The sequence below is a fragment of the Caloenas nicobarica genome, chromosome 1 (assembly GCF_036013445.1).
Source record: "Caloenas nicobarica isolate bCalNic1 chromosome 1, bCalNic1.hap1, whole genome shotgun sequence".
Taxonomy (NCBI): Eukaryota; Metazoa; Chordata; class Aves; order Columbiformes; family Columbidae; genus Caloenas; species Caloenas nicobarica.
Window position 1 is genome coordinate 199,882,304 of NC_088245.1, and position 21,100 is coordinate 199,903,403.

Sequence of the window (21,100 nt, forward strand, 5' to 3'; positions counted from 1 at the left end):
ACAACTGTGATTACTGCTTGTACTGGAACTGGAGGTTGACGTGACCTTCAGCAGAGTACTGGGGGTGGTGTCCAATTTAAGATCAAGACACCAGAGTCTAGCTGTTTACATGAAAGCTAGTGTCCTAGCTCTTGTAAGTAAGTAGAAATTTGGTTAATGCAGTTGGGTGACTGAGTCAAGACCTGTCCAGGTGTAGCTCCCATTGACCATGTTGGGGAGGGCCTCAGCTTGCCCACATGCAGGTGCCTCCACGAGATGGCACAGCTTCCACGGGCTGCTGGATGTGCTGCTGTACCTCCCTGTTCTTGTGGAGGCCAGGCAGGAAACCATACTATGTCCTAAATGGTGTTAGAAATCTCCCTGTGAGTAACTGAAATGAGCCCTAGATCCCCACGCACCACTTGGGGAACATGGATAGTTGTCTCATAGGTGGAGGCTCTGATTTGAGTGTCCTCATTGAGGACTGAATCCTGCCATGATCTGTTTGTTGCCTTAAAGCCTTTTGATCCTCAAAATTTCACCACATTAAAGTTGTCAATGCACAAAAATATAGTTGTTTGATTCTGGGAGCCAAATTCCGCTGTTGGTAACAGCTGGACAATGCAAGTTCATGGTGCAACTGAGAAGACATTTTGACTTTCTTGAGAGAGTTGGGTCTTGCCACAGTTCCTGTTATCCTTGGAGCCAAGGATATACAGAAGCTGAGGCTTTTCCTTAGTATATGTAAACTTTGGTAACAACTGAGTATTTGTTCAGGTAGAAGTTGTACAATTTTAATTAATGAAAGACTTGGCTATTTGTCTTCAAGTTACTCAGTAAGATGGTTGGTGGAACAGTTTCTGACTTCAGTTACATCGCTGTAAGTGTGGAGTAGCTATTTGTGTTAATGATCCATTAACAGCAAATGATTCATATAGTATAAATAAAATCAAAATGTGACCTAACACATGTTTCTAGGAGGAAGCACTTAAGCACAAAAAAGGAGCTCAAACTCACACGTACTTCCCTGCAACCTTGTTATTGCTGCTTTTCTTCAGATGGCATCTGTCCCCAGAGGACCAAATCTGGGGAGCAGGGATGTTTACCTTTTTACTTTACTCTGTCTCACTTGATTGTTCTCATACTTGCAGCCTTTAATAAAGTTAAAATTATGTTTTAAAACCAAATGGGTAAGAAGAAAATTATATAAATGACTTCAATGTAAAAGTAATTATATATTTATAATAAGATAGCAGTCTATACAGCAGAGTACTATTGTATTATTGTTTATAGGGGGTTGAATTAAGAGAAAATACACTGTACTTCTTATTTAATAATAACTGCTCCTAGGCTCAACTTTTTTGTAGACTTTAACTGCAAGTAATTTGTGCTTTGTTATAAACTGTTGTGTTTTTTGCCTTCCTGTAACTGGAACAACATACTAATTTCTACAAGTTGTGACTACTAACAGAGAGCAATCACCTCACAGACTTGTACCGGAAAGAAGAGACCATCGGCGTGGCAGGGAACGGCTGCATCCACAGTCCGCGCTTCCCCAGCAGCTACCCCAGGAACCTCCTGCTGACATGGCGGCTCCACTCCCCGGAGAGCACCAGGATCCAGCTGGCTTTCGATAATCAGTTTGGACTGGAGGAGCCCGAAAATGATATCTGCAGGTGAGTGGCAAGTGGAAGTTTGCAAAGGGCTCTTTAATACCGCTTTGGTATTAGGGATGTGGCTACTGACTTGAGACTGCAACAAAAACCTGGATATATCTGTCCGGGTCTAGGATGGCCCTGCTTGGAGGACAGACCTCCAAGGGCCCCTTACAACCTGAATTGGTCCTTGAGTTTATAAATAAACTGAGATGTCCTGGTTTGGGCAGGTTTTAGCCCTTCTATAATATTTTAAGCACGAGGAACTTGTATGTTCAAATCCAGCTACCTAACAACTCAGGTACTACTTTAATAGGATTTTGTCCTCTGTCACCTTTGTCATTTTTCAGCCAGGCAAAACCTATCTTTTTTCAGTATATGGAAGTATCTGGGAGGTGTGAGTAAGTAGGTATGTATTTTTATTGGGATGTGATGGACAGATAAAAATACATTGAAAAATAGAATTATGTTCTTCGCATTATTTGTTTGTCTTTAATATTATTCTTCATCGGTAAAGTTTGTTTCAAAGTCTTTAAATGTAAGTCCACAAACATCAGTGTACTCTGCATACTAATATATCTAATAAAGTATACTCTGCTATATCCCGGTTGCTTTGGTTTCCACTTATAAGCAAAAGCGACCATAAGCTCACTTGATCTGGCTGATTAACCTAGGTGGATAAACTGCTTTGCATTAGCAGAACACAAAGGTGAATCTTGCCAACATTCGCTATAACAGTATAAATCCATGGCGGTTTTTGTTTATATTTCTTTTATTCAGCTATCTGCTCTGTGGGAGAGAGCAGGCTCAGGATTACCACGCACTCCAAAAAGCAGATTGCCGTGATGCTACTAACATAAAACGCTCAAGTCTCAGCTTCCAGCTCTCTACCTGATCATGTTGTTACTTACACCTTATCTATGTGGAGAACTGGATTGTTAGGATTTCTGCACACCCAGCCTCTGCTTATCTCCTTTGTCAATTAATTCGCATTTATAGGGTTTGGCAGCTCTGCAGGGTTTTATAGAGTGGATTTTTTTTTCTGGTTTTGCTTTGTTAATTTTCTGCATTACCAATAGAGAGAACCGTTTCTGAAGGTTTGGTTTCCATTTAGTAATAAAACAATGCAGCCTGAAACTGTCTCTCCTTCCCTGTGCCTTGATGGTCTTGGCAGCTGCTGCTCTGCTCTGGTGCTGTTGGTCTGAGATCAGCAGCAGTCAGTAACGACAGTTGCCTCCCAGTGCCGCAAAAGCTTTCCCACATTGAGAGCCTAATGCATACAGAAGTGGCCTGTTAATATTTACATAGTGGATAAACTGTGGCTGACCTTAAAGCGTTGCAACTTTGAAAAAGAGGGCTAATTTACTGTGGAAAAAAAGATGAAGTATTCTCTGTCGAGAGCCATTAAAGGTGGTGGCACGGTGAGGGGAAGTCAAGCGGTGACCGGCATTATGGGTTTGGGGACTGTCTTGGAAGACAGTCTGCCTGCTTCTTCCAGAGCAGCTAATTTAGGATGCAGAGAGAAGCAAAGACCTTCCATCATCCGTAGTGTCTCTAGAAGCTGGGGAAATACCGCATTCTTTTCTGAAATAAAGCTTTCCCTGGTGTTCCTGGAAGACCTTTATTTGTGTAGAATTACTTCCAGAGTGAGGAATTTCTCAGGCAGACAGCTCGTGACGGCTTTAAGCCTGTTAAGTACTGTGTGCATAGGTAGATTTTTTGCTAATGCTTGATATGTTTTTCAAAACAAGGTTCCTTTCTGCGACTTCAGTCCCTGACAATCCCTGCAGTGCTGCTTTACACAGCTAGGCGTGTTTTAATTTAAATGAATGCTGAGCGCTGAGCATACGCTTGAATGCTGTGCATATCGAACAAGTAATTCAGCCCCTCTGCACCTTACTTTCCTTTTGTACTTTCTTTTGACCTTATGCTTTTTTTTTTCCAGAAACTTCGTATAATTTTCTATCAATTTTTCATTAATGCTAATTATTGTAATTTACATACTATTAAGACTGAACTGATTGAAATTCATTCAGGCTGAGGAATGGAAAGGTATACGTTAGCAGAGCTGTTTCAGAAGGAGGGGAAATATTCAAGGTTTTACAGAATTTTCTAGAAATGCTGTTAGCATTTCCGAAGGCACTTGACAAGAGATGATTCTGGAAAGCAGTTAAATTACCCAGCCTCTGAAGCTCTTTGGATGCACAGAAATAACCAAGATTGCACCTACTTCCATGATCATTGCAGCAAAGCCTCTGCTGTTGAAAGCAGAAATAGTCCCTGAAAGCCCATGGTTTTGCCCCATTTTTGCCAGCAGTTTGTCTAGCACCCAGCCTCAAAAAGTGGAGGCCAGTTAGGGCAGTTTTCACCAAAGCATGCAAGGTCATCCTATGCTGAACACTCTGCAACCCCTCTCGTTACAGTAAGTGCTCACTGGCTGTCGTGCTGCCTGGGGAACAGGGGTGGATGCTCGTGTGGGCAGTTGAGAGCTCTGCATGGGTACCACGTCCATCACCATGAGGGAGTGGAGTAGAGGACACTGGAGAGAGCCTGACATAATTTTACCTCTGCCTGGAACTAGACTTTGTAGCACTACAAAAAAATGTATGCATGTTTCAGCAGAGTTTGGGCAGATTTAAGTGATTTGGTTATGGCACATCCATGATTTTCTCTTTTGTGCAATTTGGGGCTGGTGAATATAAAAGCAGCAGTACTAATATTCTCAAGCCACATAGTAATTGTGTTGTTTTCACACAAACTCTCAGCAGAAAAAGAAAAGCAGGTCTGCTATTTACAGAGTTATTCAGCTCCCACAACTGGGCAGGGAGACGGGTGCCTGGCCCACAGACCCCGGGATGGGGAACAGCACATTTCTAGTAAGCATTGGTTAACAGTCTTAAACTCCCTCTTTGGAGGGAGCACATGTTTTGATAATAAAAACCTTTCCTGGTAAAGACCTCCAAAGTTTTAAGGCTTAGCTGTACTGTGAGGTGGCAGCTCTCACCATCTCACATTGCCTGTGCTCATCCTGCCCCTTTGTCATCACCTCTCCCTCACCACTCACAATTCCTGGGGCCTAATTCTGCCTCCACAGATATTGAGGGACTGTTTTTCTCATAGACAGAGTGAGATCAGGACTTTTTTCTCTGCCTTCCTTATTCTCCAGCTCAAGAAATGACCCAAGCCAGCGAATGTGCAGGCTGTGGCAGTGGGTGCTGTCACCATGTCCTCTCGTCCCTGGGGTTTCGTGTCTGCTGCTCCTGGCAGAGCCCTCTCTGGGCTGTGACACGGGTGCCTGGCCAAGGTGTGACCTTGCACAGAGCAAGACATGCTGTTGCTTTTCCCCTGATGACAGCACCCAGGCGAAGAGCAGAGGAGCCCCCTCCATGGCACAACCTGCCCCTCTCTGCTTGAAAGCTCGAAACGAGTCTTTGCAAACTATCCAGCAGGGGCCCTGTGCCACCTACAAAGAAGGTTCTAAAAAGCACTTTTCACCAGCATGGACTGTCCTGTGTCCTCCCAGCATCTCCCTTTGCTCCTGGCATGGCAGCAGCTCAGCTCCAGCCTTGCCAGAGGAGCAGCAGGCAGGAGCTGGTGGCTGCTGCTGCAGGGAGCTGGGGGACCACCAGAAAGCGCACAAGTGCTTGCAGCTGCTCAGTTTGGCCAGCTTGCCTTAAATAATATTTTATCACGTCTATAAATTATTTATCCACTACATGAAATGCAATGTGTATGTTTACTATGTACTAAGCACATGCAAGTGCCTCTCATTGCTATTTTAACAAGGTAGAAAATACTATCTGTCATCTTCTGGGAGCCCAAAAATCAGACATTTGAGCACTCAAGCAGTAGCTTGCGGCTAAGTGTATTTTATGCTACACAGGCATGTCCACCATTTGTAATATTTACTCTGATGTTTTGCAGTGGAGAACGGGAGACAGTTGTACATTTGTCTCCAGCTGTGCTCCTGTCTAATTGCAACCATCTTCTGGAACCAGTGTTAGCAAACACTAATCCTTCAAACTGGTTCACAGGTATGACTTCGTGGAAGTGGAAGATGTATCAGAGACCAGCACGGTTATACGAGGACGGTGGTGTGGACACAAGGAAGTACCCCCAAGAATAACATCGAGAACAAATCACATAAAGATAACCTTCAAATCCGATGACTACTTTGTTGCTAAACCTGGATTCAAGATTTGTTACTCCCTTGTGGTAAGTCACCTCACTGTGCCATGAGTGAGAGAGACTGTAGTGTAAAAGAGCATCAGTACTTGAAAACTGGATGGTGTAGCTAACTGCATTGGATCAAAACACTGATTGACTGAAAGTATTTTCATTCCAACAACTGCATTAATATAGATCAAAGTATTTTTGAGATCCTGTCATTAAATATGAAATAAAGTCAAGACCAGGCCGAGATTTACACTAATAACGTGTTTCAGCAGCACTAACACTTTCTACACCGAGGCTGCACTGCCAGTGCCTTGACACATGCTGCAGAAATAGCAAAGAAATGGCTGCCCTGTGAACATAAAAACTCATTTATGTTCATTTGAGGTCAAATAAAAATACCTTGGGGGATTATGGTTCTGATTCTGAGTTAGGTGCAAAGCAGTTTATTCTACATACAATAAAATTCTACGTACAAGACAATGTGCTAAGGCTCAGGCTGTATTTTTAACCACATATAAACATGCCTCTTTGTATAGCCAGTGGTTTTACCAGTGTATCGTGTACTATGAAAACCTCAGGTTTTTTGTTTTGTCTTTGTCTTTAGGGAGCAGGAATACTCCTTACTCTAAGTAGATTTTGATACAAATATGTATTCGTTTGTATTGTCCTCATTAATATTATAATGCTTTTGGTGCAGTGTAGCTCAAAAGAGGCAGATTTTAGAAACACTCTGGAAATGGCACGCATTAATTCATTATACTGTCATCATTCTATTTTCATATCCATCACACTTCTTTTTCCCTTTTTATTCAGTCCACTGTTATTTAACAAGAATAAGAAAGCCTGGAATAGCAATAATGTTAATGCTGTAACAGGAGAAATCCACTGTTTGAGTCATTTCACTTCAGCCTCTTGGGTTTGCATGTGTGTATGCCTGTGTATGCTAAAGAGTCCATAAACAGCACATCGTCAAGACAACTCTGAAGATATAAAGGCTGTGTTATCTTACATTTAAATTGTTAGGCTTCTAGTGGAGTAAAGCATTGCACAATGAGTAAATCCTGAGCTCTAATTTACTCTAATTTGAAGGTAATCTACTAAAACTAAAATTAAGGCAGAATGGTCTATGAAAGACCACTGGGCATAAAAATGAGATGGTGAAGCAGCCTCTCTTTACACTGCTCATATTTCAGTGCAGCCACAAAAACTCAGCCGCATTTAGCAAGCTTTATTCCAGACCACGTACAGCTAGTCTGATAGTATTAGACTTTCCAAAATGAATGTTATCACTCAAAACACAGAACCCTCTGCACTAGAAAGCTCAAAAAATGCTACTGTATTTATCTAACAGTCTAGCAAATCTATTCAGAAGAATATTCTCCAAGTGCACCGTCTGAATGAAATACTATTTTATTTCTGAGAAGAGAACTGTACAGGTGATTAGTGGCATTTGCGAGATGGGAGATGATATGTACTTAGCTGGTTTTCGGATTCCAAACCATCCAACCTAAAACTGCAGGATTAATATTCAGCAGAGTCAGCCCTTATTTGATAGTCCCCACAGTCACTTAGAGCTCAGTTCATGGATATGCTGAGCACTGCTGACCCCTGAAGGTTGAACTCATTGTGTATTTCTAGGCGGCAAAGAGGGGAGCATTAATGAAGCATGCAAAAACATATGGTATTTTCTATGATAAGAAATCAAAGACCTTTACATTGCTTTTTTTTCTTTTCTTTGTAACCTTCTCCAAGACAAGGCTACTTCTCAGGACTTTCTTGGAAAATGGTTCGCAAGATACGTGCAAATCTTTAACTGCCTTTTGTTTTTCTTCTATTTGGAGTTAGTATCTGTATGGCAGTTGTTTATTTGTATACCAGACTCTGACTGATAATTTTCCAGAGAAAATTGAAGCAAGCGATTTGGAGAGTTCCCTTGAGTTTATTGATCAGCTGCATCTCCTGAGTGAGGTGCCAGAATGGCTGGGTGAATTTGTCCCCGTTACACAGGCAGCCAAACAGCCTCGCAGCCTTGCTCTCTGGGCTCTCCTTTGTGAATCTTCAAGGAAGTCAGTTAAGTTCACTTCGTTTGATGCAGATCAAGCTTTTACTTAGTTCAGCACTCTGCATGAGGCAGAAATGAGGTATCGCAGAGCTTAGCAGAAGCATGCTTCATTATCTTCGTGTACTTGTGTTTTTGAATTAACTTCACATTTCAGTACTATTTGCAGAAACAGAAAGGGTTTATTTTTCTAGATAAGACATAAATTAGACTTTTATTCCTGAAAACCGCATTTGCCCTTGTAAAACAAGGCATGCAAAGTAAGCAACCTGTGTAAGATGAAGGGGCTCGGTCACTCAGAACGGTGGGAGTAGAATTCAAAGTGACTCTGGAAAATTAGGCTGAAAAAATTACAAGGATGATCTTTAACAGGACAAGGCTGGAAGTCATACAGATCTGGGGGTATAATTAACTGTCCCAATATATAATAAGGAACAATGGACAAAGGAGCAGATCTATGAAAAACATCTGATCATCAAAATGTAGCATTTAGCAACTTCTGCTTGCCAAGGCTGGCCCATTCCACCTTCTTCGTCTTCCTCCTCCTCTCCCTGCATCCTCTGCCTCTTGGTGCCTCTGCTTCTGCCCTCCCCTCCGTGGGTCTGAGGGACCTGCAAGGCTGGAAGAGGGGCAGTGAGGGTGGTTTTGGAGGGAAGGGGCAGATCCAACATGCTGCTGCCTGTTGCCTGTGCCTGATCCGCTCTTTTCCCATGAAGCTGTAGGACTCCCTGGGGTGGGAGCTCCGGGGTGGACCTGACTCCAGAAGCTTATTAGTGAGTTGAGCGTGCCCCACTGCTTATCCCAAGTTGAATGAGAGTCAAAAGTGTTCTAACGTGGCTGGAAAAAGTCACTCCTCCTATGCTACGGAAGTAGGTAAGTGCGCCCAGCTGGTGGCTGGTGTCTATGGACACTTTGTATTCAAAGCCCCCAGTGGTAGCTGTGGAGTTTGTTGGCTTAGCCTGGGTGTCTACACAGAGAAATGTCTCCCTCGGACCTCTTTAAAAATTGTCTTTTCCTTCAAGCTTCAGAGGCCTAGAGCAAAAATTGTCTGGAGCAAGACCTGGGCAGCTATTAGGGATTAGCCTCACTTAGCTGGAAATTTGTGTGAAATTCCTCCCTGCCATTATCACTTTAAGTGTTTATTTCTCAAACTGTTTGTTTGTTTTTTCACTTTTCTTGATTGAGTTGCCTTAGAAACATTAATATGCAGTACAGAAGGCAACGAGGTATTCCAGTCTTTTTTTTTCTCACACATTATATAATTTCTTGCTCTAAGGACATAGTGTTTCACAACAAACACTGTAGAGATATGTGATACAGAAGAAGATAAGTAATCCTAGGTTACTTACACGGTTGCTAGAGGGGAGGTAGGCACTGTCATGAGAAAGGCCCCTGGGTGATGTGAATATTCCACATTGCCACAAATGTAAAATTTCATTCCACTGCTGCTTGCAGTGCAGTTACCTCATCTGAGGGATCTTGCGTGTAGCAAGTAAGTATTCAGTAATTGTTAAAAATACTGCATCAATGATTTTGAGATGTAGGAATGTAAATTAAGTTACCCTGTTACACATGGAAATAATCTTTGCTTGATTGAAGTCATTTCATACAATCCCCTTGTTCCTTCTGAAGTGAAATTCTTCCAATGTCCTAATTCTGGAAAGGAATGGATGTTGGACCAAGATTGGACTCCATGTTTTACTAGTATATTAGCATGGACATTTACTAAAACAATCTAGGAACTCGTTCAGAAATGCGTTCCAACAATAAAGGTGAATGTTTTGAATTAAAATTCCCAACCTTGCATCTAATTTCATTTTAATGAGACAACTAGAAAATGCTGGATTCCATTTGCTAATTAAAAACATTATTCTAAGTTTATTGTAAAAGGGACATATTTATTATACGTTTATAACAGTAAATTGTTATTGCCTTACTAATTGTTTCATTAATCCTAAATTAAATCCATATTTTGGAACTTTGACTAAAATCTTTAATGGAAACAAGGGCTACAAAAAAGCTAGAAACATATGTGTATGTACAAACATGCATACATGCAAAGATGTAAGGTTAAAAAAATGTATGTGTAGATATATTATATATATAAACCTATATATTTTTATATGTGTCTAATTACATACAGATCTTTTTACATATATACACATAGATATGTGCTTTTACTTTTATTTTCTTTATAGTATAGTTCATGACTAGGGAACATCACATGGCATTGAGAGCAATCTCTACTTCTTTGGGAATTATAAACCAATGGTGGTGGATATGTGGTGCTAAACAGGAGAACATAAATGCATTTGTCCCAGGATAAGCTTATGTGTCAAAATGTATATCAATGTGTTAGATCATGGGTAATTTTTGCTTGTTTGAAACGACATTTTCTGTATGAAGAAGACATAAAGAAATTAATGGAATGGAGGGATGGGAACTTTGGGGTTTGATGCATCATGTGGAATTTTACAGAGAAGTACCTTTCTGCTAAACACCCATGTTATAGGTCGCCACTGATATGATCAAAAAAAAAGCATTGGTCACAAAGTGGAGTCAGACACCACAGTCAGTCCAATAAAATTTATTTACTTTCCCATGCAAAAAATATTGACCAGTCAAAGTTAATTCAAATACTAAACTTAAACTTTTTGATACTTGCCTGTTAAGCTCACAAGAAAACATCAAAGATTCAAAACGAAATAAGGAAATGAAAATGGGCAGAATAAGAACCTCATCCTGATACTTGTACTAACAGATAGTCGTTCTGAATTAAGTGACTGGTTCCCTGTGTTTTACCAGATTTATTTGCACAAGTAGTGCAGCACCAGGCTACAGTTTTCTTAAGTCAATACATAAACTCCCTTGTAAGAGTTAACATGATCACAAAAAGTTTCCGCCACCAGTGCCAATACAGATTCATAAAGACCATAAAGGATGATTAATTCTTTATCACCGACCACAGAGCTGAATCCAGCCTGAAAGCTGCATGAGTCTTCGCTGCTGTGCTTCTCTTCTAGCTTGTCATTTCTTTCACAGATAGACATTTTGTTTCTGTCTCCAAGACAAAATATTCTGCCTGAAAATCCGTATAATATATCTCATGTGACAGCAGGCGTGATAATGGTGCATGAATACCTTCCCTGCTTTTAGATAATCCACAGAAGGAATCCCAGCAAATGGCTGGGGGTACAAAAGGAAAGCGATGGGGGGGTGGGGGAAATGTCTTGGTTAATAAAGTGGTTGAACATGAAATATATCTCACCATGAAGAAGCAAGAAATTACATGTGGAAGCTTTATCAGTTCTTCTGCTATGCTTTCTCTGATTTCAGGTTTGATTGCCTGTCTCTGCTAGGCAGCAAAGATTTTGTATAAATACTACCCATGTGCAAAAGTCATAACAATCTTTATGATGAAATTTCTATTTTCTTAAGTTCTAGCAGAAAACGATTTTCTGTGGTTTTGCTCAAGGCATACTATCCTCATAAAATTATCAGCCAGAGGCTCATCTTTCAGGAGAGAACTAATTAAGTCCTTTCTAATTAGATAAAACTTGCTCAAAATCTTAAACATTCCTTCCCCAGCTTTACATAAGCAGAAGATTTAAGAGGTTATCTATGCACAATTTTTTTTTTTTTTTTTTACTTTGGAAGGTGTTATAATGCTTTAAAAAGCAACATAAAATGACAGCATGTTAAAAAGAGAGATTATGCCTCGGTGCATCTTGAAACATAGAGCATCTCGGAGTAATTTTATTCTGGGAGGAGCCATGCTTTCCATTTAATGAAGGTTCCTGAGAATCCAGCAAGCCTCAGTCTGCTGCTTAATCCATCTCACAGGACCTAACCTGTCTTTCAACAGGGTTTGCAGAAGAAGGGAAGGTGGTGTGATAGACAAGCCAAGCGGTGTGGTGGGCAGGGACGTTCCAGTTCTCCCAGCACTCAGGGCAGAACAAAAGATAGTGAAGGATACAAAAGAAGCAGAACTGGGAGTCAGATAGCTCAGCATTAAGGAAAAAGTATACTTGGGTTGAGAAGGTACATCTGGACGAGCAGTTTCACAGGCAGCGTTGGCTGCTTCAGGGGCAGCCTAATTAGAAGATTCATTCCAACATTTGCATCTAAGCAAGAGGTATTTCTCCCTCCAGCATCCTATCACACTTTCCAAAACCCCAAAACTTTACTGCCTAATTCATAAGTCTTGCCAGCCCCATCTCCTCAGGTCAAAAACCTTTCAGGTTTTCAAACCTGAGACTGACCAGCTGAATGCAGCATATGAGTCAGAGGGAGCCTGGGTGCTGCAGCCAAAGCTATGACCTGACCTGGCCCAACACTTCAAAGTCAGTTGTCCCAGACTGCCTCTTCTCTCAGTTTTCCCTAGACTGTGGTCTGATGTAGTCCTTCTCTTGGCAGGTCTGTTCTGAAGGTCCGATGCCCCTGCCATGTTTACTCTTGTTGTCTCAGACAAAAAACTTGGTCCCAATCCTTCTGCTATGTGACTTTCAGAATTTTAAATTTCATTATGAGTCTCCTCATCTTGTGTCCTAGTTTCTAAAGCGATTTGTAAGTTCAGAGATGGCACTGACAAGAGAGTGGTGAACAAAAGTAGGTTTCAGGGAGAAGAGGAATCACCTACCAGCTTGGCAACAGAGGATGCTACAAGTACTAGAGGAAAAGACTGCTAGAGGATCATCCAGGAATGGCAATGAAACAGTGGCAGCAGAAAAGACAAGGGAGAAGAGTTAAATATAGTCCAAGTTCAGAAATAAAGGTAATTGTGGGTAAGGCAAGCACACACAGTGGAAGAGGTAAGTCCACAGAGAGAAAGAAGGCAGCAGAAATGCCAAAACACAATGGTCAGAGAGGCAGAAGCAGCCCCAAACAGGCAAAGATTCCTGAAAGCTGAAAGGAAAAATTAAAAAGCCAAACGACAGAGAGGGTGTGATTGACAATATCAAACTCAGCAAACATATAATGAAAGATGAGGAAGAAGAGGCCTTCTCTCTTTATCAGGAAGATGTCCTTGTGTCACTTGTTCATTACGGTAACATGAAAGCAGTTTCAGTTGGATGAAGAAGGGTGAATGGCAATTAAGGAAACATTTTTAACAGGGGAAAGAAGGGAAGGAGGGATCTGTGTAAACCAGAGGAGTTGTGGTGGCATTGTTAGAAAGGAAAGGAGACAAATGAACTGGAAATTTTAAACAGGCAGTGGACCTGAATAGGAAAGACTGGGTCTAAGAGGCAGGGCAGGTGTGTAGCGGGTAGAAAGCAGGGCAAAAGTACGGCCATTTCACTACATCAGCCTCTTTTGGCAAAACTTCTTACTGGACTTGAGGAGTAGTAGGGCTGGGTTTGAGGATGCTTCACAAATGAAAAGACTCAGCCAGGAACACAGGTGAGGAGTTGAGTTATGGCCAGGGACACACAGACCTTCTGGCAAACAAGATACCAAAACCAGAAGCAGCAGGACCCAGTAAGCACACAGAAGCTCCTGGAAGCTGTCAGACTTCAACTGATAAAACAGTTGTTTTAGTCAGAGAGGAAAACAGACCATAGTGTCTGTGTTTTCCCAGGTGCAAGTATGTGTGCCTGGCAGTTTTGTTGTTTGAACATCACGGTGGAGAACTGGCCGTTTGCTCTCCTCCATCCTTGATTTGTTGACAGCTCAGTTAAAGTGTGACTCCTTTCCAGGACTTTGTCATTGACCTGTATTAACATAACAGCAATCCTGTTGATGTCCAATTCCTGTTGAAAACACTACATCTTTAATCCAGTAGTGTGTTATGCACCGTTGGAAAATTCACTGAACTCCTGGCAGTGGCCAAGGACAAGAAAATGTAGCACTTTACATCTTCAAAGGATTATACATACACAAGAGTGTTATTTTCAAATCCAGTATCCTGTCCCAAATAGTTGACTCTAACAAGACTTAAAAGCATTGTTCATTTAGGACAGCTTTAGATTTTGAAGGACTGCATTTCCTGCTGGCAATACTTACCTGTTTTAAGAATTCCTGAGGAAGTCAGTGACCCAGAGGGAATTCCTACTTTTCCAAGGTAAGTTAAAGATACAAAGATGAAAACAGAAAATGACCATCCTGTGCAGTACAAGAGGGTTACCCATGTCAGACAAAAAAATCATAGTTTATTCTTTGTAGAAGCTCAAAAGCCTTATTGAACATCAACATGATTTCTAGAAAAATAAAGTAAGAGCAAATTGGAAAATACCAAGAAGCATGGAACCATATTAGTAATGAGATCAAACATCTACATAGCATGTAAGAGTGGTGTATGAGGGCCATAGAAATATTGCAGTCACTGGTAAGTGTGCAATACTGGCAGAATAGTGGCTCTGTGGGATTTTTTTTAATTAAATGACTGAGGGGAACTCCATTCTCATAGCAACTGGCCATGATCTTGCCACTCTACTTGGCTAAGCAAGGAGATGTGTAAAGATTCACAGGGAATTGTCTGTCCCTTCAGCTTGCATACCCATGTGTCTTCCCAGTTCATAACCAGTTTCTAGTCCTAGCATAGCTGGATACATTAAAAAAATCTATATGAAAGATAATCCTTTCCTTGTTCTTCAAATGTCACTTAGAGTCAAGCAATCTCTGCTAAATAAAAATATAGAGTATACTACAAGTAGACTTCCAGTGAACGAGAGTTCGTGAATTACTGGTCAGTGGCAAAACTGTACTATTGGACAAGTAGAAAATGAAACCCATCCTCAAACTTGTGGGAAAAATCTTAAGTAACCATTGATAATTAGAGAAATAAGTCAATGATTCCTAACAGTCTGAAAGTCTCGTGAATGAGTTGTGATTAAAAAATGGATGGATGATATTATTTTTGTATTAAAACTAATCTGGGCAAATCAATTAGTTTTAAAAATGATTTGCTATTTCAGGATTTTTTCAGAGTTTGCCAGTCTTCAAATCAGTAGTGCTACTTACCGTGTATGTTGGACAGCTTTTTCAGGGTAAGCATAAAGCAATATTCTTAATTAACATTAAACATGTATAGGTAGCAGAAGGTTAGGAAGGATCCAGCACTGAAAATTGTCATGAATGAAATGAAAGGGTACATTTTCTGTGCCATAATGAACATAACCTGGGAGAGGGCAAAGGCCATCTGTTCCCTGACTTTGCTTCCCATGTCTGTGTAACCAAACAGAAAATATCAATAGCTTGGACAGGGCATTTCAAAACTACAATAGGGACAAACCAATAGCAGTCTTAATACAGCTCCTGTTAGAAGACATGGCAAGACCTTGTAGCTAATTTTTTTTGCTTAGAGTTGGCCATTAGGAAGGCACCAGGAGGAGAGATGGGAAATACAGCAGCAAACTGGACATGCCACAAATACCCCATCAGTGCTGCTGGTAGATGTGTGGACCTCTCTGTGTCTACGCTAAAGAGGAAGGTTAAATCCAACCATTCTCACCTAAGTTTACACTAAACCACACATCAGTGTGTATGAACATGAGGTGAGTTTACACTGTCAAACTTCTTTAACAGTATGCACGAACCTGTCCATCACATTAGCTGTTTGGTTGAAACTTCAACCATCTAGCATCTACCAGCAGCACTGATGGGACTATTTTAGATTGCTGACTTAAGGACATGATGCTGTCTCTTTAAATCCATTCTGTCCTTTAATTCCACTTCAGCAACAGCTGAAGAATGTTAGCATGTGGAATAATGAAAATATATTAAGAACTTAACTTATTTTGTTTTGGTAGCTCTGGAGAGTGTTTTATAGAACTCTGGTTACAGATGGCAGATTTATAGAGAGAACAGACAAGCCCTGTTTGATTCTGTAAAAAGATTAATTCAGCAAAAAGGTTGTATTACAGTGCTGCAGAGAGGTGTTAGTTAACTCCTGGTGCTTCAGTGGCAAGGCTGGTCCCTCCCACCACCATGGCCACAAGGGAAGAGGCAATGGTTTGTTCTTCCCAGGTCTTGTTCCTGTTGAGCATACTCTGCTCTAGATTTTCTACAAAAGCTGAAGGTGCAGCTTAACTTTAATGTGTGCCAACTATGTTGGAGTAGGAAGTCAGTCTGCTTTCAGGATTTTTATCTGACAGACTTCCAGAGGATGTGACTGGTGAGATGAAGCATGCCAGACCTCTAACCTGCACTAAGGAACTTGTGAAAACCCATCACAGCAGGTGTTGGTTGCAAGTTGTCCTTTCAATCAAAACAAGAATTGCATGTCTTCACAGTCTTGTGGAGAGCTGGACTCCTAGGCTAAACCTCATGTTTTGTATTCCACCAATACTGTTTATTTGACTATGTGTCCACGTTATCACACAAGGCTGAATAGCACAATCCTGCTCTTGTACTGCTTGATCCCAAGTTTGGATTGCAGAGTCTCTTTCAACCTTAGCACTGTTCAATGTGTTTTTGTCATTCTTGGCAAGCTGGGGAAAACAACGCATCGTGTATAATACATGCTTAATTGCTTACATAATAAATCTTTGCCTTGTTTGTTGCAACAGCTGTAACCTCTACAAAATACTTACAGCCCTGGATCAAATGATACTGAGTGTTTTAAGATTTCTGAGTCTAAATTTAGAGGAGTTGTAGGCTTTTTTTTTTTTTTTTTTTTTTTTTTTTTTTTTTTTTTTGTTCATTAATGTGTGATGCAGCCAAACCTAGAATCTGCTAATTTAAAGATGTGAGGTTGTTCAGCCATTTTTCTCTAAGGACAAGAATTTTCAGTGTTGTAAATTTATTGGTTGTTCATCTAGTATCATTTTTAAATATAACAAGCATAGGAGCATACCTCACAGGAGATTAAACCATAGACTAATAAATCACTGTTGGAAAGACATTTTTTCTTTGATAATCAGTTTTAATTTTCCTTTTTTAAATGACATACTATTGCCTGCAATTCTATTCCTTCCTAATTTATGATAAAGAAGTCTATTCTCTTTGCTGTGGGTGTCTACCTCCTTCAGATATTTGCAGAGTGTTCTCACAGTTCTTTGCTTATCACTTAGTCAAGCAGTGATGTCCATATTTAGCTTTTAATCTTTCTCAAAAATTCAGGATATCCAAGCCCCTCAGAATTTTTGATGTTCTTTTCAGGCTCCCCCAGATTTTCCCATCTCTTTACAATGTCTCTGTGGTAGTAAAGGGAGCTGAATCTGGGGTTTCAAGCATCACCAGGGCTGTGTTATGGGTGGAGTGTCACCTGCCATGGTACCCTGCTTAGGCAAGTCTATATGGCAGTGGCCAGCTTGGCTGCCCTAACATTGGGAATGTGTCTTTTAATGTGTTTTCCTCTGTCAGTTCAGTCTGTCTTTGAGCTCCCAAGTTTCTTAGGTTCCTCCTTCTGCTCAGCATGTAATTTAAGAACACATCAGGCTGCGTTTTTCCAGGGTGAACTTTCCTCTTGCTGGGTTGTGATAGTATTTGTGATTTTTCCCCATCCTCTGTGAAGACGGCTGTGCCTGCTGTTGTGTTGCCTGCAGGTTTGGATGCAGCATCATGGCCTTGGGGAGGGTGCTGGCCTTGCATCCACGGCTCTGGGCCAGGCTCCACCACTGCCTTCCTGGACACCTTCTCACAGCCTCAGGTCTTCCCACCTCAAAGACAGGCACAACAAGCCTTTGTAAAATGCCATGAGATTAACTTCTAAAAGATGCTACAGAGGCAGGCTGTGTTGTTCCTGCTTGCAGTCTGGGATGCTGTGCCAGCTGGGTGAGCTGCGTGGCCAAACCGAGACTGATGAACAAAGGGGTTTGTCTGCTATGCTCTTTTACCTTTTTCTTGCTTTTCCTGTGTGTGCCAGACTTACCTGAAGTCCCCTCTAGTTTACAAAATTTTATGTCCTTCCTCCATGCTGGAGAAGCTGATGTGCTTGCAGACCAGCACTCTTCTTTGCTCAGCATATTGCTTCTAGCTTCAATGACCTTCATGCTATACGCCACATTTCCAACGACAGTCACGGTGCTCTATAAAACTGATTTGTATTTTCTATGCATACATCTTTATTAAATTTACAGCCTTCTATTTTGCTCTGAGCACTTGATAAAGTCCATGCATGTCTTCATAATAATACAGATGACAGATATGGCACAGAATGTTTCTGTTTTTCCCTTACACATGCATATTCACACACACATCTTTTATTATTTGCAGAGTTCCTGTCACTTTAGACTTGATATAGGATAAATCTTATTAGAAAATTTTTGGCTAAATGGCACTGTTATGTAAAATAAGCTGGTGCTGAGCTCTGCGCTACTGAACTGAACACCTCCTCAAACCCAGTGCCTGGTTTGTTAGTATAGTCCTTTGCCTACAATCCCCTGTCTGTTTTTCAACCAACATATATCTCTCCATGTTGAAATGATTTTGAACATACGTGCCATGTCAAAAAGAAAAAAAATCTATCACATTTCCTGTCTCTTGTAATACGAAGAAAAATGCAGTTCTGCTTTCCTCAATTGTCAGTTTGATGACCAGTCAATGCTTAATTGCAGAAGGTCTGAGCCTGTAACTACACAGGGTCATATTTCACAACTCATCTGAAGCAATGAAAGCTAAAAATAATTTTTAGATCTATGGAATTCGTGTATCTTGTCAGATCATTTTCAGCAGAATCAAATATCTGATTTTTTTGTGGCCCTTGACAACAGAGTTTTTTCATTTTAATAGTTTTTGTTTGGGGAAATATTGTAACTGTACAAATTGATGTTTTTTGGGCAGACAAAACTTATTTTCCAGGCCCTCTTCTTTTCTTAAGCTGCAGAAGCCTTTTTTATTTAACAACACTTCCGATCTTGGCAGTTATAAAAATGCTTCTTTTTAATCAATACTTATGTCCTGATGTATTTCTTAGGTGATGTGTGTGAAGAAATACTCTGTAATGGAAGTTTCCCTCAGACTGTAGAAATCAGGCACTGTGTTGTCTCACCGCGTGGTCTTGCTTCTAGGCACCGTTGTTGTCCAACCATCAGTCATGTATATACATAAATACAAGCTCTTGAAGGATCAGACCCTCTAATAAAGAAGTCTGTGTAACCCAAATTTTTGGCAAAGACTATTAAACAGGCTGGATGTGAGCCAAAGCATAGGCACAAGGCGGTTTGTACTCTCACATTTTTAGCACAGCTAGTTTGCAGCCAGCACAGGCCTCGGGCTGTTTCCAGTATGCAGTTTGTTGTGACCACTCTGTTTTGCAGAGTAATAGTTGTGTCCTAGTACATGAGCCACACTGTGTCTGATCAATCTCTACCTCATGTTATTTACTAACATAGATGTAGCCCCAAAGTTCTTACATAGTGGTTGTTTTTTTCTTTCATTTTCTTGTCACTGCTTGACAGCATCATGAGCAACAGAGTTAATGGCATCTGTGAGCCCTGGGATTCAATGTTTGCTGACTTATGGGTAATTTTAAAAGAGAATCTTATATTTGAGAAAACAATAAAAAGAACAAACGAACCCTTAAACTTGGGAATAGGGCCTAGAAAGAATGAGGCTAATTTTTCACCTTCTGAAAGGCAGGATAAAACAAACACCTTTGGGCCACAAAAATTTATCTCACACCAAGGTCTGGCCAATAAATTTGAAACAAAAAAATGGTTGGAAGGACACGGACACTATGAGGACAGGTAGTCTGACTGCTCTGTATGGTTTGTGTTGCATGCCGAAGAGACTGCTAGTGATGGAAATAGGTTACTGAAAACTTTTCTTTTTCTAGAAGTAAACAGAAACTGGGAATGCTGTGTAGGTATAGGTACCTAAACCAAACAGAAGGCAATTGCTGTTTTTACAGAGGAGGCGAAACTTTTGCACCTATCTGGAAATGAGATCGTCATTTCAAAATGTGCGTTGTGCTACGTGTCCATATTAGCTCTGAGCCACCTGTCCTCTAGGCAGGCATGATGAACACAAGGTTTTCTGTGCTTATCTTATGCTCATGGTTAGCAAAGAGCCTAGATATATCGATCGTACTCTTATTCAGGCCTTCCACCCTTTTTCTGCATACACATGCGTTTATACAGAAATATTGGTATTATTAAACTCCGAAAGGAAAAAAAAAAAAAAGACCAGTCAAGGCAGAATATAGGACACTCTCCTCCTTTTATATGTAATTTATCTCCAGCAGAAATATATGAAAGGAAACACTCTGCTTTCCTACCTTAGCAGCAACTTTGTGTGCTGGCACTGCTAGCTCAGTGCTGGTTCAGGTGCATTTTCCAAGTGCATTAAGAAATAGATTAAAAGCAGAGAAAATGCTTGTAATGCCAGCAGCTGAAATTTGGAGGCTTACACAGCTGCTGGTCTTCCAGTGGTGCAGTGGCTGTCCAGAAGGACTTGCCATCCCAAACAAAGATGGACAGGGTGGCAAGAGGGCTGTATTAAAACCAGCAGTAAAAACTCAACAGGCTGTAGGAAAGGAGTTTTTGAACCACAGACCAAAGTCTTTCTGCTGGAGGGTACCAGAGCACTCTCCCTGTGTTTTCTCCCCGTAAGCCTGCCGTGCTGATGGAGGCGGACAGCCTGAAATCCTGGCCTGCTCAGCCCAGCACTGCAAGGCCAGGATGGCATGGGTTTGGTGGCACCTCCTGCAATGTGTATTGATACTAATATCACTGATGGATAGGTTAAAACTAACTGGCTGTGCCTGTTGTCTGGAGAATACTCACCTCTGGTTTCCAGAGATGCCGCTTGCACCCACAGACCTCACTCTCTTATGAGCACAACCTTCTCCTGCACCTGTGGGAAGGCGGTGCAGACATGCAGATGTTCGCACACCCCACCAGTGAGAGGCCCCACCTCTGCCTGGGAGGTGGTGACTTGTGGTGGTGTGGTATCCCTGTGGTATGGGGCGAGCATCTCCCCACACCCTGGGGGACATCTCTGCGTCTGCAGCCACAAGTCACCCTGTGTGCCATTCCACCATGTCACATTGCAGGTTAGCTGTGTGTTTTTCTCCTTTCCTCAGCCCAGGCTCTTGGCACCATTTCCTTACTGAGTCCATGTGTGCCATCAAATAGAGTTTCTAGATTGCACTTTTGTCTCCATTTACATTCTTCTAAACAAAAGCTTATTTTTCTTTCCTGCCTCTGCTTCTGACCTCTGGCAGTCCCAGCATATTTCTTTGTATTAAATGGTGTTTACAACTTCTCTTTTTTTTTTTCCTCAACTTCTATTTTTTTTTTTTTCCCCAGCTTCAACTTCTGTGATATTTTCCAGGTCATTAGTATAAAAT

General features: G+C 41.2%; 1 protein-coding gene across 5 annotated transcripts in view; it reads left to right on the forward strand.

The window, feature by feature from the left end:
* Window positions 1–21,100, forward strand: part of PDGFD (platelet derived growth factor D) — a 144,695-nt gene that overhangs the window by 79,060 nt on the left and 44,535 nt on the right. For 2 of the 5 annotated variants that reach the window (XM_065658605.1, XM_065658607.1), the window contains exons 2-3: window positions 1,451–1,655; window positions 5,669–5,849. In XM_065658605.1, the coding sequence (XP_065514677.1) occupies window positions 1,451–1,655; window positions 5,669–5,849 (386 nt within the window). Of the gene's footprint in view, window positions 1–1,057; window positions 1,170–1,450; window positions 1,656–5,668; window positions 5,850–21,100 lie in introns of those variants that run through there. The other 3 variants (XM_065658608.1, XM_065658609.1, XM_065658606.1) reach the window with 3 other exon arrangements.